This window comes from Uloborus diversus, chromosome 3, assembly GCF_026930045.1.
Source record: "Uloborus diversus isolate 005 chromosome 3, Udiv.v.3.1, whole genome shotgun sequence".
NCBI classification, from domain to species: domain Eukaryota; kingdom Metazoa; phylum Arthropoda; class Arachnida; order Araneae; family Uloboridae; genus Uloborus; species Uloborus diversus.
The window spans coordinates 125,900,225-125,922,378 of NC_072733.1; the positions used below are offsets into that span (position 1 = coordinate 125,900,225).

General features: G+C 32.6%; 1 protein-coding gene across 3 annotated transcripts in view; it reads left to right on the forward strand.

The window, feature by feature from the left end:
• Positions 1–22,154, forward strand: part of LOC129218391 (flavin-containing monooxygenase 5-like) — a 41,268-nt gene that overhangs the window by 15,913 nt on the left and 3,201 nt on the right. For 2 of the 3 annotated variants that reach the window (XM_054852639.1, XM_054852638.1), the window contains exons 2-4: positions 8,227–8,600; positions 11,679–11,945; positions 15,853–16,176. In XM_054852639.1, the coding sequence (XP_054708614.1) occupies positions 8,235–8,600; positions 11,679–11,945; positions 15,853–16,176 (957 nt within the window). In that variant the 5' untranslated portion in view covers positions 8,227–8,234. Of the gene's footprint in view, positions 1–1,037; positions 1,278–8,226; positions 8,601–11,678; positions 11,946–15,852; positions 16,177–22,154 lie in introns of those variants that run through there. The other variant, XM_054852640.1, reaches the window with a different exon arrangement.

Genomic DNA, 22,154 nt, shown 5'->3' on the forward strand with positions numbered 1-22,154 from the left:
TTAAAATCATTTTTTTTTTCACGCTCGTGAAATATTCAATATTTATACCCATTAGCTCTTTTGATAAATCTTTGTACACCTGCTTACAGTTCAAATATATGAAAATTTTAGTGCGTTATGATAAAAAATGCAATGAAGGTCATTGATCTTCACTGTAAGGCTGTATCTTCTAGTCCTGTTATTCTTACATTTTTGTTTCTTTTCATGGCATCAAAGTCAACTGTGCATAGATCAATCAAGCAATCCGACGATCAGACAAAAAATTGCCTTTTTTGTAAAAATTTCCTTGCTTTGTGAAACCTCTTAGTATAGGGTGGGATTTCTCACTATGATGTAGCATTCGAATTATTGTAACTGGCAAAATGCTTTTTTCCCCCTGTGTGTGTGTGTTTGTGTTGGTTTCTTGCTACTTTTTTTATGAAAGTAGTACTCAGATTAAATCATTTGTTCATTTTATCAGTTAATCAACACACACACACACACACACACACACCTAAACGAGGCAACAACCATATCTGTAGCATTTCGAAATACAAAATCCTCTCAGACATTTCAAAGAAAAGGCCCTAAATTTTTAAACTAGTTTTTACAATGAACAAAAGTGTTGTACTTCTGCTTACTTTCTTCAAATTCCCTACTAAGACGTTACATTTATTTATATTAGAAAGAGAAACTATAAAAAACTGAATTATCTATGATCACAGTACTGAATAATGTTTCTCAAGTTTTCGTAAGGCAGTCGCTACGATGTATCCCAACCCAGTTTTCTCCTCCGTATATTTCACAATCTCTTCAGACACAATGACTGTGTAAACCAGCTTCGAATGTTTACGTCACCTAACCTTGAAAACGGATCATTAGATACCTTCGAGAACATTTAAAGGAAGCTGAGGCTACTAGATCCTTCTTGACCTCTTTCGATATTTGAATTTAGTAGAAAATTGCTATCTTCGCTTCGATATAATTTAAATAACATGACTGGTTGCAATTCAAAATCATTTTGGCATATCGTCGCCTCAGAGCAACAGTTGGATATCTTAGTGTTATTCCTGGGGTTAGATGTTTTAGTGTTGCTCAACTGTTATTAGGAAAAGGCGCTGGTATTGACAAACATTCTAACGGCTCCTACATGACTTGTGTTAGTTGGTAGAGCCATACTGTTGCCTTTTAAAATTCAGGTTTAAAATATATTGTGCAGTTCGGTTTTATTCCAATCAGAAAAAACTACAACTTCTAGCAACTCCTAATGTTCCCGAACGCTTGATGCTCTCCAGATTGTGAGTTTATTATTCAGCAGAAATTATTTCTATCTTTGATATAATGCCTAAGAATGATGTAGTAAATAATAAATTGAATTTAATCATCGAGCCTTTTATCCTTCAATTATTGTCCTTCCATTACTATAACAAGCGTAACTTATTTAATATTACATTACTACTATTTTTATACATTTTTTCCATAATAAGCAAATAAGTTATATAAAATCATAATTTACTTTGATAATTACTAATACTAACAGTAACAAATAATAAATAACCGTTTATTAAATTAATCATTTCGAATTTTCTCAAATTGAAAAAAATTCTTGTCCCAGAAATGTCTTTTCTAATTTTGAAGTAAAAATTAAATATACATATCAATTAAAACGCGTTGGTATCATCCTTTCATGAAATGTCTCGAGTGAGGATACGAATGTATGTTTAAACGTTAAAAGTGAAACAAGTTAGGTTTTTTTAAAAACATTTATTTTCAGTTTAAAAGCTGCTCTGTATCTGCGGAAATTAACTTTCGTTACAAATCTAGCTATCGTTACAAATAGTAGGTTTGTTAAAAAAAAACATTAGACGAACTTAGTTTTGTAATTTGTCTGGTAAATTAGTACGTAATTCAGAATCGAGTGCCCTCTATACATCAAAGTATAGAGGGTGTTCCGTTTTAGCCTGCAAGACCTTTATTTTCGTAACCGTTAGTCCTAGACGTATACTTCCAATTTCAAAAATGTTCAAAATCAGATCCAGGGTTAAGACTTTGAAAGTTTGAAGTAAAAACAAAAATGAGTCAAAAAATACAAAATTTAACTTTTTATCCGGGCCCCAGGATCCCTAACTTATGTTTAGGAAAATAATCTCCATCGAAAAATAATTCCAAAACAAAAAGTTTGAAATTAGTACGACCAATATTCACCGAGATATGAAACGCAGCGTTTTGTGACTTACACCACTTTTCACTTGCCGTCAATGACACCTTTTGGGGGAAAATCTAGTGGTTAACAAGTGTTTGAAATTACATGTGTGCACAGAGTGATTTTTCATATTATTCCAGATTTTGTAGTGTGTTTTTACGTTTCACGGATTAACATTTACATTTATTTTTGAATAGCAATGAAAATTATAAATACCATGTTATTCTTACTTTGACGACCTGTCATTCTTCTGAAAGAGCGATAAGTTCCAATCTCATCTTCCGTGTGGTTCCTTAAAACTTTAAACTGGAATATCTCTTTGAGTTTTGGTCGCACAAATGTCAATTTTTTTTTTGTTTGTGTTAGTAATAGTTTTTAATGGAGATTATTTCTCTAAATATTAGTTAGGGGACCTAGGGCCGTATTAAAAGTTAAATTTCGTATTTTTTGACTCATTTTTATTTTTGCTTCAAACTTTCAATATTTTAACTCTGCATCTGATTCTGAACATTTTTGCAATTGGAAGTATACATCTAGGACCAACGGTTGCGAAAATGAAGATCTTGCAGGTTAAAACGTAACACCCTGTATACACATATACCACCAGTGTAAGATACCCATTCCACTTTGATAGATAGAGGCACATATAACTAATTTGATAACGTTAAATTTTGAACTCTACATAACACGTGGATTTGGGAACCCATGACATTTCAGACAGAGATACCCATTTTTCCAATGGTGATGGAGCACCGGCCCTAAATGCTATGGATCACCCCTTCACTAAAGACGAGAACTGAGCTCCAAAATTCTTCTAAAAATGTCAATGACTCAGTATGGGGAAATAAAGATATGGCAACTCAAAATGAAATCGGCAATTCTACAGTGATAGCATTTAGACCAATTCAATCATTTAGCTTACACGGTGGTATGTGTGGTAAATTAATTTTGTCAACCAGTTTGCAGGTAATCTCAGTTTCAATGAGATGATATCTGCCTCCACCTCATTCATTGAGTATTCCAGACTGATGAGTCCAACAGGGACAAAATTTCAGCCTCTGTATGTCATAACCGGGCTTTTGATATATCGCTCATAGCTGAACACTTCCATTTTATTAAAAAATAAGAAGTTGGAATTTATGACATTTTCTCTTGCTGCATAAGTGAGTGACGTCAAGCACAAATCACAAAAGATGAAGCAAACAAATTCAAAGCTAGATTTTGTCCCAAATAGATTGAATAATATTCAGCACTGATAATAATATCGATCTTCCCAATATTTACTCAGAACCTCTTGCAGATAAAGCAATTCCGTTCTGAATATAAAAGAATGAGGAGAAGCGATGTTGACTTAGCATAAAACTGAATTGTTTAAAAAGGAAAGCCACTTCATGTACCTCTACCAAAATAAATGATTTAAAAAATTCATGTGAAAACTTTAAAAAAAAATAAAAAAAATGAATGAAGCAAAGAGTAATGAAAAAAGTGTAGAATATGTAACAGATATATTAGGGTAGACCGATGCATGTTTAAGCGGTGCCCTTTTTTCAAAACGAATTATAACTGTAGAGCCAACAGTCATAACAGATTGATGCTGCTCCCTAGCAAATGTCATCACAAGTTTTTGAGCATCAGTCGAACTTCGGTCCAGCATGCAGAAAGAATAATCTGTTTTCTATCAAGTTGAGTAAATTTTGTGTTGAACGTTTTGAAGCTTACTGTGATTTTTCTTAACTAAGTATTATTTATTCAAACATATAAAAATCAGCAGAATTTTATCCTTTTTTGAGAATTGTATTTGTATGAACTGAAACGTTATTATTATTATTTATTTATTTATTTTTTGCACGTTAAAAATAAATCCAAACTTTGTAACGGGGCAAGTTTTCGCGTTGACGTCTGAGCACCTTAAAACGCACGTTCTTACTGTGTCTTACTTCTAAACGTGCATTGACACTTTTTTCGCTCCGAACTGTCTCAAAACTTTTTAGTATTTTCAAGCTATTTAGTTTTGGAAGTCACTATTTAATTTTTAATTGAGTTACAAATTCGTTTCTTATAAATATTACAATCATGTAGTGTTGTCTTCATGCCCGTTCAGATTTTACTCGATACACTATTCAGTCTGCATTAAATTTGCTTTATTTTAACGATGGTAAGATATTATGTTCGAAACACCAACAGAACCACTTTAGGTGTCAAAATAAATATGCGTATACGTGCCCAGTGTCCGGGGCAAGTTTACGCACAACCGACTTGGACTGCAAAATAATTTCTTTAACGGTTAAAAACACAAACTGAGAAACAGCTGAATATACCAATTTTGACTCTAGTAATAGCTTCATAAAACCGCAATGTCAAAACTTTCTTAAGTTAAAACATAAAATTTAGAAAATTCATTGAAAAAAAAATCCGCGTAAACGTGCCCCGGTCTGCCCAACTTAATTTCAGGAAACACCAGTGTTGACTTTGAAAAATAAATTATCGCTGAAACTGTTCTCATGTAATGAAACACAACTTGATTCATTCAACGTATGTCTTCGATTTATGAACATTTTCCACCAATGTTCTATTTAGACAATGTTACAATTCGAAATGCAAAAGTAAATAAATACTTTACGCGGTGGAGACCTCAAATATCCTGCTGCTAAAATATTGCATGCAAGAGTTTTTCTTTCAAAACTTTATTATACAGGGTGTTCCGTTTTAACCTGCAAGACCTTTATTTTCGTAACCGTTAGTCCAAGATGTATACTTATACTTCCAATTGCAAAAATGTTCAAAATCAGATGCAGGGTTAAGATATTGAAAGTTTGAAGTAAAAATAAAAATGAGTCAAAAAATACAAAATTTAACTTTTTATACTGACCCCAGGTCCCCTAACTTATACTTAGGGAAATAATCTCCAATGAAAAATAATTCCAACAAAAAAAGTTTGAAATTAGTACGACCAATATTCACTGATATATGAAACGCAGCGTTTCGTAACCACTTTTCACTCGCCGTCAATAACACCTTTTGGGTGAAAATATACCGGTTAACAAGTATTTAAAATGATGTGTGTGCATAAAGCGTGATTTCTCAAATTCTTCGAAGTTTTGTAGTGTGTTTTTGCGTATCACGGCATAACATCTGCATTTATTTTTGAATAACAATTAAAAATACTAGTCGACCCGTGCGGAACTCCGCACTGTGCTTTGAATTGTTTCATAAGGAATTTCGTTCTTTAAAAATTTCAAATAAAGAACATTATGAAGAAGAACCGAAAAAGTATTTTCAATGCAAGCCTAAATATGATTAAAAGTGTGGCTGACTGACTCGTGAAAAAGCGATAATTTTGCACGTGAAAAAACAGGTTGTGGCAAATACAGTCCTGTCTATGTGAGCATCTTCTGGAAAAAAAGAAACATTAAAGAGATATTTATTGGCACGGATTCGAATTGGCGCGATTCTAATTAACAGCCCGACAACCCAACAAACCTAGCAATTGCGCCTTCCTTTTCGAAAGCTATTCATTGAAGGAATGCGTAGTAAAAAACAGTAAAAAAGCTTTTTGCCAAAAATAAAATAGTATCATGCTTCTATACTTTGTCATTAACCAGCATGATACTATTTAAAATTATTCGTAAATCATGGAATTTGATTAAAGAATGACGAAGCACTCACGTTAAACATTCTATAGAAGTAATAAATTCGATTGAAAATAAGTGTTTTTATTTCTGAATATTGAACAATTTCCCATAGCATGCTTAACTGTTACGTTTTAAATGATCGCACATGTTTTTTTTAATCGAACACTTAAAATTCGAAACCAAAACGAATTGAACTGAGTCCGTTTTGTAAGTGTAATTTATCGAACTTAAACAAAATGTTTTTTTTTTTTTTTTTTTTTTTTTTTGCAGCCGAAAGCAGATTAGTAGAAAACGATTTTTTACTAAGGAAGTTGATGAAAATTTTATTGTTTTGCATCGTAGTAGAAATAAATAATTAAAGGTTTACTGGGTGAAACTCGTAGTTTAAATTTGAAGTAGTATTTTTTCATTTGTACAAAAAGTCGAATACTGCTATTAGAAACATCTACATTTCAGCATACAATGAAAATCTTTTTCTGCACAAAAAGGATTCCCTTGAGGTAAATCTGATACTTTTTTATGCTTACATTATGCTGAGTGGTCTGGATGTAGTCAAAGCTTAAAAAAGGGAAGAACACCCTTCGATTACCAGTCAATTTATCCGAATGATAACTGTAGCCTGCATAAAGGAGTCGAAACACCAAGTAGCATTTCCACTGCATTTATTTTAATACGTGTGTATGTGATGAGTACATGTAATGCGTAATGCTAATATAAATTTGATATTATGTCGGACAGTCCAAGCTTTCCCGAAGTTCAGATAGTTTATAGCCGAACGTTCTACCGAAAAAACTTATCAATTTAACCGAACAACTAAGTCCAGTGCTTTTAAGCTTTATTAAAATATGAACACACACACACAGGCTATTTTTTTTTTTTATTTTTTTTTTTTGCCGAAAGCGACGTAAAAAATGGAAAACCGCATCAGAACTTTGCTTTTAAAAAATGCATAAGAACTACAGGCAGCATCAAGGTTTTGAAACAGCAAGGGGCGTTTTCGAAAACTTGATTTTTCGACCGTAAGTCTACTTTTCGTCATTAGCCAGCCTGATAAGTTTTAAAATGAGAGGGGAATAATATATAAGATAAGATATTGAAAAAAAACGTTTTTTTTTTTTTTTGAAAATTTTTACAATTTGTTACCGCAGTCTGCTTGAACCGTTATAACTTAGATGGCAGCACGTGTTCATCATTTAACAGCACGGTTAAAATACAAAATAAATTGAACTATGCTCTTTTTTAAGCGTAGCTTTTCGAATGTAGTAAAAATGTGATAAGCTATTTGTTTTTTTGAAAAAAGAAGAAAAAATATATATTTTACCCTTCAAATTGAGGTAGTAATTTTTTTATTTGTACAAAGAGTCAAAAACTCATTAGAAGAATATGTAATTCAATATACGATTTATTATTTTTTTCTTAAAAAAAAACAATTCTATTGTAGTCTGAAATCTTAAACCTGTTACTTATATTTTCGCTTACATTATGCTTTAATTTTCGTACCAGAGCCAAAGCTTAAAAAAAAAAAAAAAGTGTACAATTCAGAAGTAATTTAGCACAAAGTCACTTCAAGTTTTCATATCATCAAGGAGAGTTTCCTTCCCATTTATTCTATTCCCTCATAGTTGTTATTCACTTAATTATTGTGAATGTATTGCGCGGTATTTCTCTAATTTTTTGTTGCAGATCGTCCGGACGTGGGCCCGAACACGCATTCTCCTGGTTACGAAGAGAACGCTCTGCCGATCAAGCTATTCAGCTCTGTCGGTCATAGCGCAAATTAAAGTTATAAGTTTAACCGAAAACCTCATTCTGGCTCTTTGAAACAGGTTTTTCGGCTGAAAAAAAGAATTTTTAGACCGTGGGTCTATTTTTCGTCAGTAGCCAGCACCATAAACTTTAAAATAAGGCGTAAATCAAAGAAATCGATCAAGAATTGAGGAAAATCTGGCGTAGAAACCAAAAACAGGCTACAGAAATAATATATAAGGATAAGTTCCTTGTTTTTCTTACTTTGACGAATTGTCATTCTTCCGAAAGGGCGATAAGTTTCAATCTCATCTTCTGTATGGTCCCTTAAAACTTTGAAATTGATCATCTCCTGGAGTTTTAACCGCACAAATGTCAAGTTTTTTGTGTCAGTAATAATTTCCAATGGAGATTATTTCTCTAAATACTAGTTAGGGGAACTGAGGCCCATATAAAAAGTTAAATTTTGTAGTTTTTGACTCATTTTTATTTTTACTTCAAACTTTCAATATCTTAACTCTGCATCTGATTTTGAACATTTTTGCAATTGGACTAGTATACATCTACGACTAACGATTGCGAAAATAAAAGTCTTGCAGGTTAAAACTGAACACCCTATAAACTACATACATAGTCCTCTAATAATACAATTATCTTGCATTCTAGACCTAAAAATGCCGGAAACAAAGCGGGTAGCAGTCATTGGAGCTGGTCCCTGTGGTCTAGGGGCCGTAAAAGCATTGAAAGACGAGGGTTTAGAGCCTGTATGCTTTGAGAGAACTGGCCATCTAGGTGGCCTGTGGAGGTATCATGATGACGATGTCAACGGCATAGCATCTGTGATGAAGACAACAATCATCAATACCAGCAAAGAATTAGGCGCTGCAAGTGATTGTCCGCCTCCTGCTGAGTACCCAAACTACATGCATCACACATTGATGTACGATTACATCAAAAGCTTGGCTGAGAAGTTTGATTGTGTTCGGCACATTCGGTATCATCATGAGACATTGAAAATTGATAAAGCAGATGATTATGAGGTAAATGAATGATTTTTTATAAAAGCAAATTCTTAAATTTTTTACTTCGAAAAGATGTAAGTGGGTTGCAATTTGTAGAAGTAAATAAACACAGTTACATTGCTGGTAAAGCTTACAAAAAGCTCTGCAATCCAAAACTCCTCCAACTAATTTCGAAGCATTCAATAGCATCATCATTCAAGTTATATTTTTGGGTTGTAGTTGGTGGACATAATATTTGCTGAGGTTTGAAGGTGTATAATCTGTCTACGTGTCAGGTGTTAGCAGTATGTCCCATATAAGGATCTATAACTTAGCCACGTGCTGAACCATGTACTTCATATTCTGCAGTTCCACTTAGCACTACTGTAGCTAAAATTTCCCCCTGTACTTCCTGTGAATTTTAATATGTAACTGTAGCCCGGTTCAAAAGTTTAAGCACATGAGAAATGTTTTAATAATAGGAATCATTTGTATAGAGGAATGCTTTGAACTGTTTACTGTATCAAATCAACTACATTCATACGCCAAATTTGGAAACAAGTTATTAAGGGAAAATTAATAAATTATTCAAAAATCAAATTTTGTTATGTCTCAAAAATGTATGCCCAAAATTAAAATATTTGCATTTCACAAAAGCATAAAAGTCCTCTAGTCGTCTGTGGTGTTGCACCAGACGAGATGTAATGGAACTAGTTTCTTCGAGAGGTAGAAGTTACTGAATGAAGAGAATGAGAAAATAGGATGTCTTCCAAAATGTCGCAATACATACCACAGCATTCTCAATTTGGAAAAACCTATTACCTTTAAAATCCAAAGTTTCTCCAAACTGCTAAAGATCGGTCACTGGATTGCCTATCGGAGAAATTGTAGGTTCTTTTCTAAAATTTTGTCAGTAATGGTTTTTCACCTAATGTATCTAAACTAGTTTTTTTTTTTCCATCAGTAAGGATTATCTTTTAAAATTCAAACTCTCAAGATACGTAATTGCGAGTAAAGAGGACATTTATTTTTAACTTCATTTTGTTTCTTTCAATGTGTCCAATTCCCAACACTTCTTATGGTGCTGTTGTGCGATGCTAGAGAAGAAATCACATTTGCTTTACTGGTGATTTTCACTCTTATGTGATTCAGTTCAGTACAGCATCCTTTTTGCTGAAACAGTTTTTGCGGTCGGCCAGATGTCTTTTTCGTCCCCTTTCCACTTAGTAGCCCCTTAAAGAAAGTTTAGTTACACCTTTATTTCACTCAGTTTTATTCATAATTTTTTCTTTATAATAGTCCGAATTCCGTATAAGCGGGATTTCTTCCCTTTTCACATTCACATATTGCACTTCGTCGGTCCATCACGTTTGTCTCAAGGCTCTGTTTTTAAGATAACGGCCTTCAGGTCACTTGACGATCCTCTTTTTCTAGTGCTCATGATCTAGACGTTGTAAACAAGTCTGGATAACACGCATGTGACTCAATACAGTAGCCAGACAGGGGCTAGTTTGGACAATGTCCATTTTGGAAAAAGGATTGGCCTGTACTGATAAGCTGAGATATTCCGTTTTCTTTTTTTTCCTTCTGGGAAGACTTTCATTACAAAAAAATAAATAAATAAATAAACATAAAGCGAAAACAAAAACAAGGCTTTGTGTTGTGCATAAAGCTTTAGAGTTGAGGTACCCTAATACCGAAATTCCGGGAGTTTTAAATTGCACCCAGAAGATGGACTCTAGCTGCTCTTACACGGAAAATTTTGAAGATTCAAACATAAAATAGAATTTTTAGAACACCTTCAGCGTGGAATTAGTGAATCTAAAGCGCATAAATTTGGTCGATTTCGTTTCTACGTTGCTTTTTATGAGCTAATGAGGGTATTACGAAACCCCTGGAGATCCTCGTATGCACGACTGTGATAAGTAGTCGTAATAGGGGAACTGGGGGATGGTTGCCATGTCATATATTTTAGTTTTTACTTTTAGTAATTTTTTGTTAATGTCTACGAACATTTAAATATACGAATTTTGTAAGTAAGCAAGTTATTTACATAATACCGCTGTTTTAGTTCCTAGCTAAGGGCACGGGCCTGGTGTGACGGCAGAGCAGCTCGGAAAGCGAGGTGTTTTCTTGATAATCGAGCTTAATGCTCGATTGTGCTAAATTACTGCAAATGTAATAAATTATTTTCTCATAAATAAAATTTGATTTGCATATTTGAGACATGTTTTGTAGCATTGCCATCTTCAAGTTTAGTGGGATATTTTATAAAAGTATTTAAATGACGTTGCTAACCAGGGCTGCCAAATTTTAAAAGTTGTGAATTTTCGGGAGCGATTACCAGAGTGGCAATGGTACTAATAGCATTTGTAGGAGGCTAGGCTCCAGCTCCGGGGACTAGTGTATAAAGAAGCACAAAAGAAAAAAAAAGGTAGCTTTAAACAATTGAGAGTTAATTTGATAAAATACTTATTTCGTTCCACTATTTCAAAAGGTAACTTTGTTTTGAATTCAATAGTTCATAATCATTAACTTTAAAGCTACAAATGCTTAATAAGTAACAAACATTTGAAAATTAAGAAACGCCTAGAATAATTCTTATGCTGCACACTCTATTAACTGGATAATTTGATAAATTGCCTCAGATGTAGCAATATTGTTTTCAAAAATGTTCTTTGGTTCAGTTCATATTCAACAAAGTTATAGGGGCACGTTATAGTCATCCGGTACAATGATATATGCTAGAGCCTCTTCACAGTAAATGTCGGCACGATATAAACACACTAAACGTTGCATTTTTACTCGCGCAAATGTTTCCACAACAATATCTGTTATTCTGGACAAGAATACTGGATTTTTGCCGTCCCGTATCGAAGTTCTCCAGGACGCGGAACGATGTCTCAAAATATGGGGCTGTCCCTTAAAATGCAAGTCGTTTGGCAACCCTGTATGCTAAGTGATCTTACCATTATGGGACTTCCTTTATATATATATATATTTATATATATATATATATATATATATATATATGTTACAAAAATTTTTGCATCAGTATGATATAGGGAATCGGCTGTAATTTATGTCACGCTAATTTTGAATAAATTTATTTTTCAGAAAACAGGTCGCTGGGTTGTTACCAACAAGAACACACAAACTGGAGAAGTTATCAGCGAAGTCTTTGATTGTGTTACAGTTTGCATAGGTCATCATGTATATCCTAATGAACCCACGTTTCCAGGGCAAGAAGAATTTAACGGAAAAATTATGCATACGCACAGTTTGAAAAAGGTAGATGGATTCGAAGATCGTCGAGTGGTCGTTGTTGGAGTTGGAAACTCAGGAATGGATGCTGCTGTTGAATTAAGTGCTGTAGCCAGTAAGGTTAGTTTTAGTGAAAAATAGGGATTCAAAATGAAAGTGTTAATGAGTAAGACATTCGAGTTCAGATGACTTCCATTTGTTAACTCCTGTCTTCATTCTTTGGTAGTCAAGTTTATTGTAGCCCCAAAACACGTCTATACTTGTGTACCTTCACTTGTGCATATTGTCTCATGTTGTGTTGTTTTCGCACATTAAATTTTAACTTTTCACCCACTTTTAATTTTAACATTACGAAATATTAGCCCTCTACTGCCCACTGACGTCAAATCAAATTTCATCATTATATTTCCCTATATTATTAATTTGCTTGATGGTGCAATACATTTAGGCTGTTTGTACTGATATAGGTTAAAATATTTCTGTCACGAAGTCACAAATCCATTTTGAAAGCTTTAAAAATTTTTTGAACAAAAATCCACTTTGCATGTTTATAAATATATTTTTTTTTTTTCTTTGGTACTAAGCAATGCAACACCTTTCCTTCATTTTATACGTAAGAAACAGTACAAACACTTATAAACTTTACTTTCAGGTACAAAAAACGAAGTATAAACATTTTAGTGTAATGTAAACTATGAATCCTTGAGAGTAAACACGCGTGTCTCATGTACTTAAATGTACTATTTCGTTTCACAATTTAGTTATTATTTATTCGTTCAGATTTACTTTACAGTGCATGACATTTGTTTTGAAGCAACCAAACAACTATTTTAGCGTATATTTGAAAATTTTTGTGCTAAGTACATAGATCATATCATAGGCGGCTCATACGGAGAAGGGGCAAGAGAGGGGGGAGGAGGCTACTGCTTCTCACTTCAAAAAGTAAATGGGCCTTGTCCCTTCACTTTCCGGAGTCAAAAACTAAAGATCGATTGAAAAATGATTTTTTACTCAGTGGTTTGGCTTATTTCACGTGATTTATAACACTAAAAATTCCAAATAAATGGCCCTCCGTCTCGAACTTTAAGTCCATATTCCACATATTTTTAGAGGTAAACTTATCCGTAATGTTAAAATTGAATAATATATCCCAAATACATGCATTAAAAAAGAAAAAAAAACAGCCTTAGTGGTTCCGCCCCCTAACCCTTCACACCTCGTTTGAACCCCCACTTTTTGAATGCACCAGCTGCAAATGGATCATATGGAACTTTTCTCATTCACGCATTAGTTGATTGAGATAAGGCTGAAAATCCATATCTTAATCAGATGATGTACAGTGAACTCCCGATTATCCGTGGAATTGGGTGGCACAATTGCCGCGGATAATAAAAATCGCGGATAAACCACAAAGACAAATAAGTTTGAAAATTGTCCTTCCTCTAAAACTCGGCTGCACTGATGCATGATACTTTTTACAAACAGTTGAAATATATATAGTGCAGTAAAAATATTTTGTATTTTTACACAACGGAACTTTCCGACAATAACAAACAAATGTATGCACAATGAAGAAGGCTCAAAAAATAAATAAATAAATAAATAAATAAATAAATAAAACAAAAACAACTGAATTTAAATTTGCAATTTTTCAAAAAAAAAAAAAAAAAAGTCATTGGTATTTGCTTTTGTTGCGAAAATGCATGTTCCTGATTGTTGATTGACTCGCGGAAAATCCACTCCGCGGATAATCGAGAGTGTACTGTATCGTGTTTGGCAGCCTAAAATGAAGTAGGGAAAAGAGGGGCAAAGTAAAGTGGCAAAATATTTACTCTACTTTTAGCGCCACCTATCTGACAATATTTTACGCATGTAGTAAGACATGTAGTCCATTCCAGTCAGGGAAAGATATCAAAACATATGATAATACGGGCAATTTTCAAAAATTCACACTCAAATTACAATATTTTGCTGTAAGTCAAAAATTATTTTTGTTATTATCAAATGATAAAGTTCTTTTTATTAACATTTGAAATATTAATGGAGACCTACTAATATTCGGTGCAGTATTTATTCAGTTAATATTAAGCTTATTTGTATTTTAAATATTTTGCATAATTAGTCGCGGGGCAAAGTGGATGGGGCAAAGTGAATCAGAATAATAATTAGTTTACTCGTTAAATATTCTACTAAATCACTTACGCATTCATTTGATTAAAAATCGTTTTTACAATCTAAGAGAAAATATTTCAATTGAAAAAGATTTCATTTTACACTTTGCCCTATGAAAAAAAAAGTGAAAATGTTCCAATTTTTTTTGAAGGCACAAATCTAAATTGTATTTCAATGCAAGTCCTATTGTAAAATACATTATTATTTCTTTATGTGTACTGCAATTTTCAAAAGAAAAAATCAGATTCGTTCAGCTAAGTCATTTTAACTATTTCACTTTGCCCCACATTCCCCTATGGTTTAAAAAACTTATTTAGAAATAAAATTTTTAATGATTTTATTTACTCATTTAATATTATTAGAAAACCTTAAACTTTTTTGAAAGACTTTATCCTCAAACAGTGCCTTGATATATTTTGGAATTAAATGTTTTAATCATTAAAGAATTTGTCGGAGTTTAATTAAAATGAAATAGTTGATGCGTGATCATACCTACAGACTTTATCCTCAAACAGTGCCTTGATGTATTTCGGAATTAAATGTTTTAATCATTAAAGAATTTGTCGAGTTTAATTAAAATGAAACAGTTGATGCGTGATCATACATATCCTTAAAAGATGTGGTTTTTAAAATGACATAATTTTGAAATTCTGTAAAAATAGAAAGAATTTTACGATTTCTGCTCTATTATTTTTATTATAACTATTAATTATTACTGTATTATCCTTCTGATTATTATTATCACTGTACAGATTTTACCATTGCTGCTATATTCTTCCTACTATTGATTTTTAAATACAATTGAATTTTCACTTTAAAAATTGTACTGAATTGTCGTTAGATTGCCCCAAACTACGAATTTCTTGCGTGCAGTAAATTTATACATTTTTTTATGTACTCTGATCATGAAACAATTTTTCGCTAATAAGTACAATGTAGTTAATTTAAAATGAAGATGGGGCGTTGAAAACAAACATTCTGAAATTAAATCCTTCTGACTAAGCCAAATCAAAGGCCATTATTATTAACAAGTATTTATCAATAGGCAAAAGTGTAGCAACAGTTATTGGAAAAGTATCTTGTCAAAATTACCTGATATTATTTTATGATAAATTTTGTTTCTTCATGGCTCACTGTAGTTTAATAGTATAAAAAAAGATTAATTTGCTCCAAAACGCCTAGTTGATGAATTCAAAAAGAAAAATGTTGTGTACCGTCATTTTTTCTTACGATTGAGATAGTTTTAGAAAAGTAGATTGATGCCCAATAGGCACTAGATTGGCCTTATTAGGACTCCGGTGTAATTGAATTAAGACACCAAAAGATCGGGTGGAGGAAATGATCCTGCACTTCATATGCTGCACATATGAGGGGGGTGACCAAAAAACAGAAAATAACGACTTATGGCCTGCAATAGCATGACTGATCTTTCTACCATCCATTAAAGAAAATATGTAATATTTGATAATGTTTTTTGAGTTTATTAAATGTAGTTTAATGTTTTTATACTGAATTTTTTTTTTTTCATTTTTTTAGTTTAATAGTCCATTTTAGAGTTCTTTCAGAGTTGACTTTGTTGTGGTACCGTGTTCTTAATAAGGCCAACTCACCTTTCTTTGTTAAAACTGCTGAAAAACATAATTGAAACATACATTTTCACATGATTTTTTATTTTCTTATTTATAATGGGTCATGTGATGAATGTTCAAAATTGAGAGCCAATTAAACCGACTCATAGATCAAGACACTAGATCATGAACCTTAGGGTTACCTTATTTTGCATCCTTATCTTATTATAACTATAAATATTTATTTTGAAAGTATATTACTGAAATTGTTTCTTTATAATTTCCAGGTGTATCTGAGCAGTCGGCGTGGTGCATGGGTTCTTCCAAGAGTTGGGCCGAAAGGTCATCCTTTTGACGCTGCATTCGTTCGACGATATTTCAATCTTTTGCAGCGTTATCTTCCATACGATTTGGTTTGCAATTTCTCAGAAAAACAACTAAATGAAAGATTCAACCACACGACGTACAACTTGAAGCCTAAGCACAGGGTCTGGAGCCAACATCCAACTGTTAGTGATACTCTACCAATAAAACTTCTTAGTGGAACAGTTGTTGTCCGAAATGGCATCCATCATTTCACGAAAAATGGAGTTGTGTTTGAAGGAGAAAAGGTGCGATTTTATAATCCGTTGCCTCAGCAACCTTTGCTTCATTATTTTATTATTATGTTTAATTTATGTATTTCATTTCAATAGGGAACATGCATGATTTTCAAACTCACTTGTAAACTAAAGATCATGAAAAACTATGTCGAAATATACCAATAACACCTCAATTAAACTAATTTAAACGTAATTAAAACGAGTTTTAGAAGCGATTAGGCCACGCCCCCGCAAAAACAAAACTACCGGGCGGAAAGAGCTTGTGACGTCAATAAACACTTTTCCCCGTGCGTACATTCTGCTCGCATTGCAATGGCGGAGTCTGAGAACATGGAATCAACGCATTGCAAACACAGGTTTTAAGGCATAAGTTGAACGTATTCAGTGGTTATAAGGGCTTCACAAGTCATTAGGCTGTATGTATTGTTTTTTTTTTCCGCCTTTAATAGGATTTTTATAGTTACGAAAGAGTGCTCATTTTAAAAGCATTTTGCTTGGGCTTTTTTACTTTGAGGAAAAATTTAGGCTTTCTTTTTTTAAGTGGGGGAAAAATGTAGAATAAAAGACATTTTGTGAATGAATCCTATTCAACGACAAATATTGATATTGCATCGAGTTTTTTATGATATAAGAATTTGGTTTTTTGAATAGTTTTGGTTTTTTACGATTTAAGAATATCATGTTGTAGTTTCAAATTGCAACGCAATTCCGATGTTCTTGAGGATTGTGACTAAAGTTTAATATGATTGCTTCATTAGAAATCGATAATCGTTTTAATATTGTTGAATATAATAACTAAAATTAAAATTTAAAACAAAAACCAATTGAGTCACAAATGTAGAATCAAGAGGTAAATATGAAGATCCTTTTAAAATACTTTTCTATTAAAAATTAATTACAAGTATTATATTTGTTAACAAATATAAACGGGCAACAAGTAAACATTTTAAATCATTGCATTTTCTTTCCTTGTCAGCCAACAATGAATTCGGTTACCAATCGCGTGATTAAAGGCGTGATTAACCATATTTAAAAAAGGCTTTAAAAAAACATTATAATTCGAAGTATATATAACATGGAAGTTCCAAACATATTCTATCACACGAAGAGAAAGTTATTTTTATTTTGGTACTAAATTTTTAAACTGAAAAAATCGCGAAAAACCTTTTAGAGATTTTTAATTAATATCTTCGTTAATTAATGTCATCCGAAGACGTAACCTAGCTAAGAACACTCTCGATCAACTCACCTTTCGAATAAAAAAAAATAAAAAAATAAAATAAAAAACCGGTTAGGTGCTAGAGTACTATACACAGACACAGAGATACACAGACACGGCAACCTTCTTACTTATAACCCCCTTCCTTTGTGTGTCGAGGTTTAAAAATAGTATAAATAGTTGAAAATGAATAAATTTTTCAGTTATAAAATATTGAGAAAAAAAAAACGCTTAACTATTAGGGTGGAACGAAAAAAACAAAGTTTTTTTTTTCGAATTGTAATAGTGCAGAAAAGTTGCGATTGGTGAAGACTTACAAAACAAAACAAAAATTTTTAAAATAAGATAATATCTTCCGATCCCGCAACGAGCCTAAAAATTTGAAAAAATGGAAAATTTCATGTGTTTTTAGCGATTTTTTGAAAACTTTGCTCCAACGTTTCTTTCTAATACTCTAAGACGGAAAAGTTACGATTGCTGAAGCCTTCAGAAATTTAAAAAAACATATTGAAATCAAATAATACCTTTTGATCCAGGAACAAGCATGAAAAGTAAAAAAAAGGAAGAATTTCATCTTTTCTTAGTGATTAAAAAAAAAAATTGTTCTTCTTGTTTTTTTTCCCCGGTGTTACAGGGAAAAGTCTTTTGAAAAAACCCTATATTACACATAAACATAAATTTATTCCTTGACTTTTGAGGTATCTTCTAAACATGCAAATCTTCCATTCTTTACAACAATGAAACATTTTCAAATAATAGAAAGTTATAAAATATTTACCAAATTTACAATCCAGTATACAAGTCTTATTGTTTTGCGTGTTACTTGTTGAAGCTAATTTATAATCAGATTTTTTGGAAAATTCGGGCATTATTGATCTAGATTTCAATGTTGCTCTTTTGTAGCCATCGCTTGATTTAAATCCACACTTTGAGTGAAGCCTCCGTCACTAGCTTCACACATCTTTCGACAGCTTGCGTATGGCAGGGGAATAGTTTTATATCCCAGTCGGGTATAGTGCCTGTTGCAATAAGATTTTCAATGTCTTTGTTAGGAATTTTTCGAAGAAAAGGTGGAGAAAATAGCTTTGTCGTGTTCCAATCAATAATCTCTGTGTAATCTTCTGCTTCGAAATTTAGAGATGGAATGACAAAGTTTCTAATGCTTTTGCCTTTAGAAACAGACTCCCTGGCTTTTAAGACGTTTTTAAACGCTAGTTCTCTTATGTGCCTCCTTTCATCAAACACCATTGCCATTAATAAGTTTTCGGGATGCGCAAAGAAAGAGTTTCTTTCAATGACAGAGTAAACAACTTGTTTTAGATTGTCAAGTAAGTATCGACAGGTTTAAACTGTTCTGTAAACATGAATGGCACCGTCTGTGAAATTTTTGCGGTTCTTTATTTCAAACCAGACCGGCATGTAACATCTCAAAATAAATGTCACTTGGTTGTTCTTCATTTGAAAGATCAGATTCATCTTTATGACTGAAACGCACTCAGTAACTTTTCGTTTTAAGGCATAGGCTTTTCTTTGAAATCTTTTTTTCAACCTTTTTGTTTCCTTTTGGTCCAAAGTTCCAGTTTTTCCTATGCCATGTTTCCTCTGAAGATAGAGAAATCTATGTTCAGAGATCGGTATCTTTCTAGATTTTTCACACGTACATTTCATGTAAATTGGACATTCACAAATGTCTAGGGTCTTTTTACAAGTGCAAATAACATTCATTACGCACTTACACGCAGAGACGTCAAAGAGTTTCCTTGCTTCACTTTTAAATTTATCAATCCTTTTTTTAAACTTTGGTTTATCCTTGTCTCGGTTGTAAGATCTCATGAAATTGAGAAATTTTTGTAGAAGATATCAATGAGCTGAGCAATTCTTTTCAGGGAAACTGTAGGAATCGAAGCCTTATCAAAGATACATTTAAACTTTTTGCGCCACTATGTCCTTATCAATGGAAAAACTCACTTTCGTGTTATTGACTTTTCTAGCTAACTCAAATCTCTCTTGAAAGCAACTTTGAAGTACATTTTTATAAGTAGGGAGCTTGTTTGTTGGCAAATCTCTCGGGTGGCCAAATACAGGGCACTGAAAGGACTTTCTCGTAATTCTTTTCTGCAAAGATGGATTCATGATTGAAACACGTTTAGCAGAGCAAATCGACTTCACACGCACATTAGAAACATGTAGAAATACTGATTCCAGCACGACTGCTTTATTCATTTAAGTAAGATACCTATAGACACAAGCCAACTAAAAAGCTCATAAATTCAAGATCGTGAGGCGCTAATGGGGTATATTAGATGCATACACTGTACTGAGCGGCATAAACAAATATGAGTCTCGCGGGATTAAAGGGCCATGTGGACAATTTCACAGGGAGGCTAATACTAAACTATCACATTTGTTTTATAAACAAACGTTCTTCCATTAGTATTTCATACCTAACTTATGAGGATCGTTAAACTAAAATTTAAAAAAAAGCTGAAAAAAGGCTTAAAGTTTACATTTTTTCAAACATGTAGGTTCGTTGCGCGATCGGAAGATATTGTTTTATTTCAAAAAGATATTTTATTTTTGCTTTGAAGTCTTCACTAAACGTAACTTCTCCGTTCTGCAGCCTGAAAAAGTACATTGAACCAAAAATGTTAAAAATTCGGAAAAAACCTGAAATTCTCAACTTTTTCGATTTTTTAGGCTTGTTTCCGGATCAGAAGGTATTATTCGATTTCAATTTTTTTTTTTTTCTGAAGGCTTTACCAATCGTAACTTTTCCATCTTAGAGCCTTAAAAAGAAGCATTAAAACAAAATTTTTTAAAAATCACTAAGAAAACACGAAATTTTCCATTTTTTCAAATATTTAGGCTCGTTGCGGGATCGGAAGATATTATTCGATTTTTAAAATTTTTGTTTTATTTTGTAAGTCTTTACCAATCGCAACTTTTCCGCACTATTACGATTCGAAAATAAAAACTTTGTTTTTTTCGTTCCACCCTATTAACTATACTTGTAACTTATTAAAAATGATAAAATCAAGTACAGCATGGCATCAATTTTTCTTTACACATTGGAAGGATGTTAAAACTGATAAAATTTGGTTTTAAAATTACTATTTTTTTGTTGAAAATTACTTATCAGACGAAAAATTCCCCTTTTTACGAATGTATAAGCTTTTGACTCAACTCATTGCTTTAACTCCTTTCATTTCCTCGGATATAAAACTAAGACGTCTTGCCAAAAAAAAAAAAAAAAGAGAAATACCCCATGTGTAAATTATTAAAATATTTAAACTATTTAAAATGGGATTCTGACCTAATCTCCAGTGGCAGTTTTAAAAATCATTGCAGCATATTTTCAAATTTAGCTGTTTTTTATGGTCATTTTTTTACTTTTAATGTCATTTATCCAACTTCAGCAAATCATCGGATTGGCCTTTGACGAGCCCTTCTTCCGTCATTTTACATGAAAACTAGTTTTATCCGTTTAAAAAAGGAAATTAAAACAAAACGTAAATCGTTGATCGTAACCAAGGCCCGGCAGATGATGACGTAGTAAAACCCTAAAAATGCTCTAAAATAAAACCCAACTAAACTAAAATAAAAAATGACCCTAAAAAAAGCAGTTAAATTAAAAAAAAAATCCTGTTATAATTTTTAAAACAGCACTTCAGAAATGAGGCCAGAATCCCGTTTTAAATAGTTTAAGTATTTTAATAACTTACACATAGGTTTGTTTTACTAAGAATCAGGGTACAAACACCCAAAGCTGCCTTTTGCCAAAAATATTAATGCTTTTGCTTTTCAGTATTGAGAAGGACAGTCTTCAAAAATCTACTTCTAAGAAAATGATTTCACTCAGAATCTGAAATGCAGTCAGTACAGAGTATCAAAACCTGTTCTTTTTGTTCGTTCCCCTTATTTTCCTTTTCAAAGTGAACAATGAGGACTATCGACCCCCCACAGACAAGAAGATACAGCTCCTTCGAGATTGTACTGGTCTCAAAAATCGGAGATGAAAACTTTTGGCTCATAGATAAGATTAAAATGCCCTGAAAATTTAGAAAAAAAAAGCGAAAAGTGCTGTAGACGTCTTTGAAAAATTCACTAAAACGGGAAAAACGTCCAAAAAAAAAAAAAGGAAAAAAATGAAATGACATCCACTTTCGGACCCTGATTACAGCGATAGCAAAAGCAAGGTGTTGGGAAAGGAACATTGACTGTTGCATAGCGGTAGCGGATCAGAGGAAGAATCGTGTTTTATGACGTGGCCCAATGGCTGTGCGTTTTCAGTCACGTGATATTGTTTACAAAAATCGCCTTTTTTAATTGCTCTTCACGTTAAAATGAACTTTAGTAGTAAAAAACAGCATTTACAACAGTTAAGTTGTAGATAAACGTGTACCCGTAGCGCCTTTCCTTACCTTAATCTTATTGTGTGCGTTTTATAACTGAGAGCGTTTTGAAAGCTGCTTTAGAGTTTGTGCACAACAGTACAAAGTAAGTTTTGATAAACTTGAATGAGATTTAGTGAGTACTTCCTTTTAAGGTAGTAAAATACGATAATGAATTCTCTAAAAAATTAAAATCAAAAAACTACAGAAACAGATTTTCAAACGAAATCCCTTTCTTTAAGATGTGGCATCAAGAGATTAAAAAAATTGTGAATTAATTATTTTCCCTGCTGTAATTCTTTATTTCAAGGAGAAAAAAAACTAGGATAACAAACATAATACTAATTGTGATATCAGAAAAAAATAACTAAACTTGG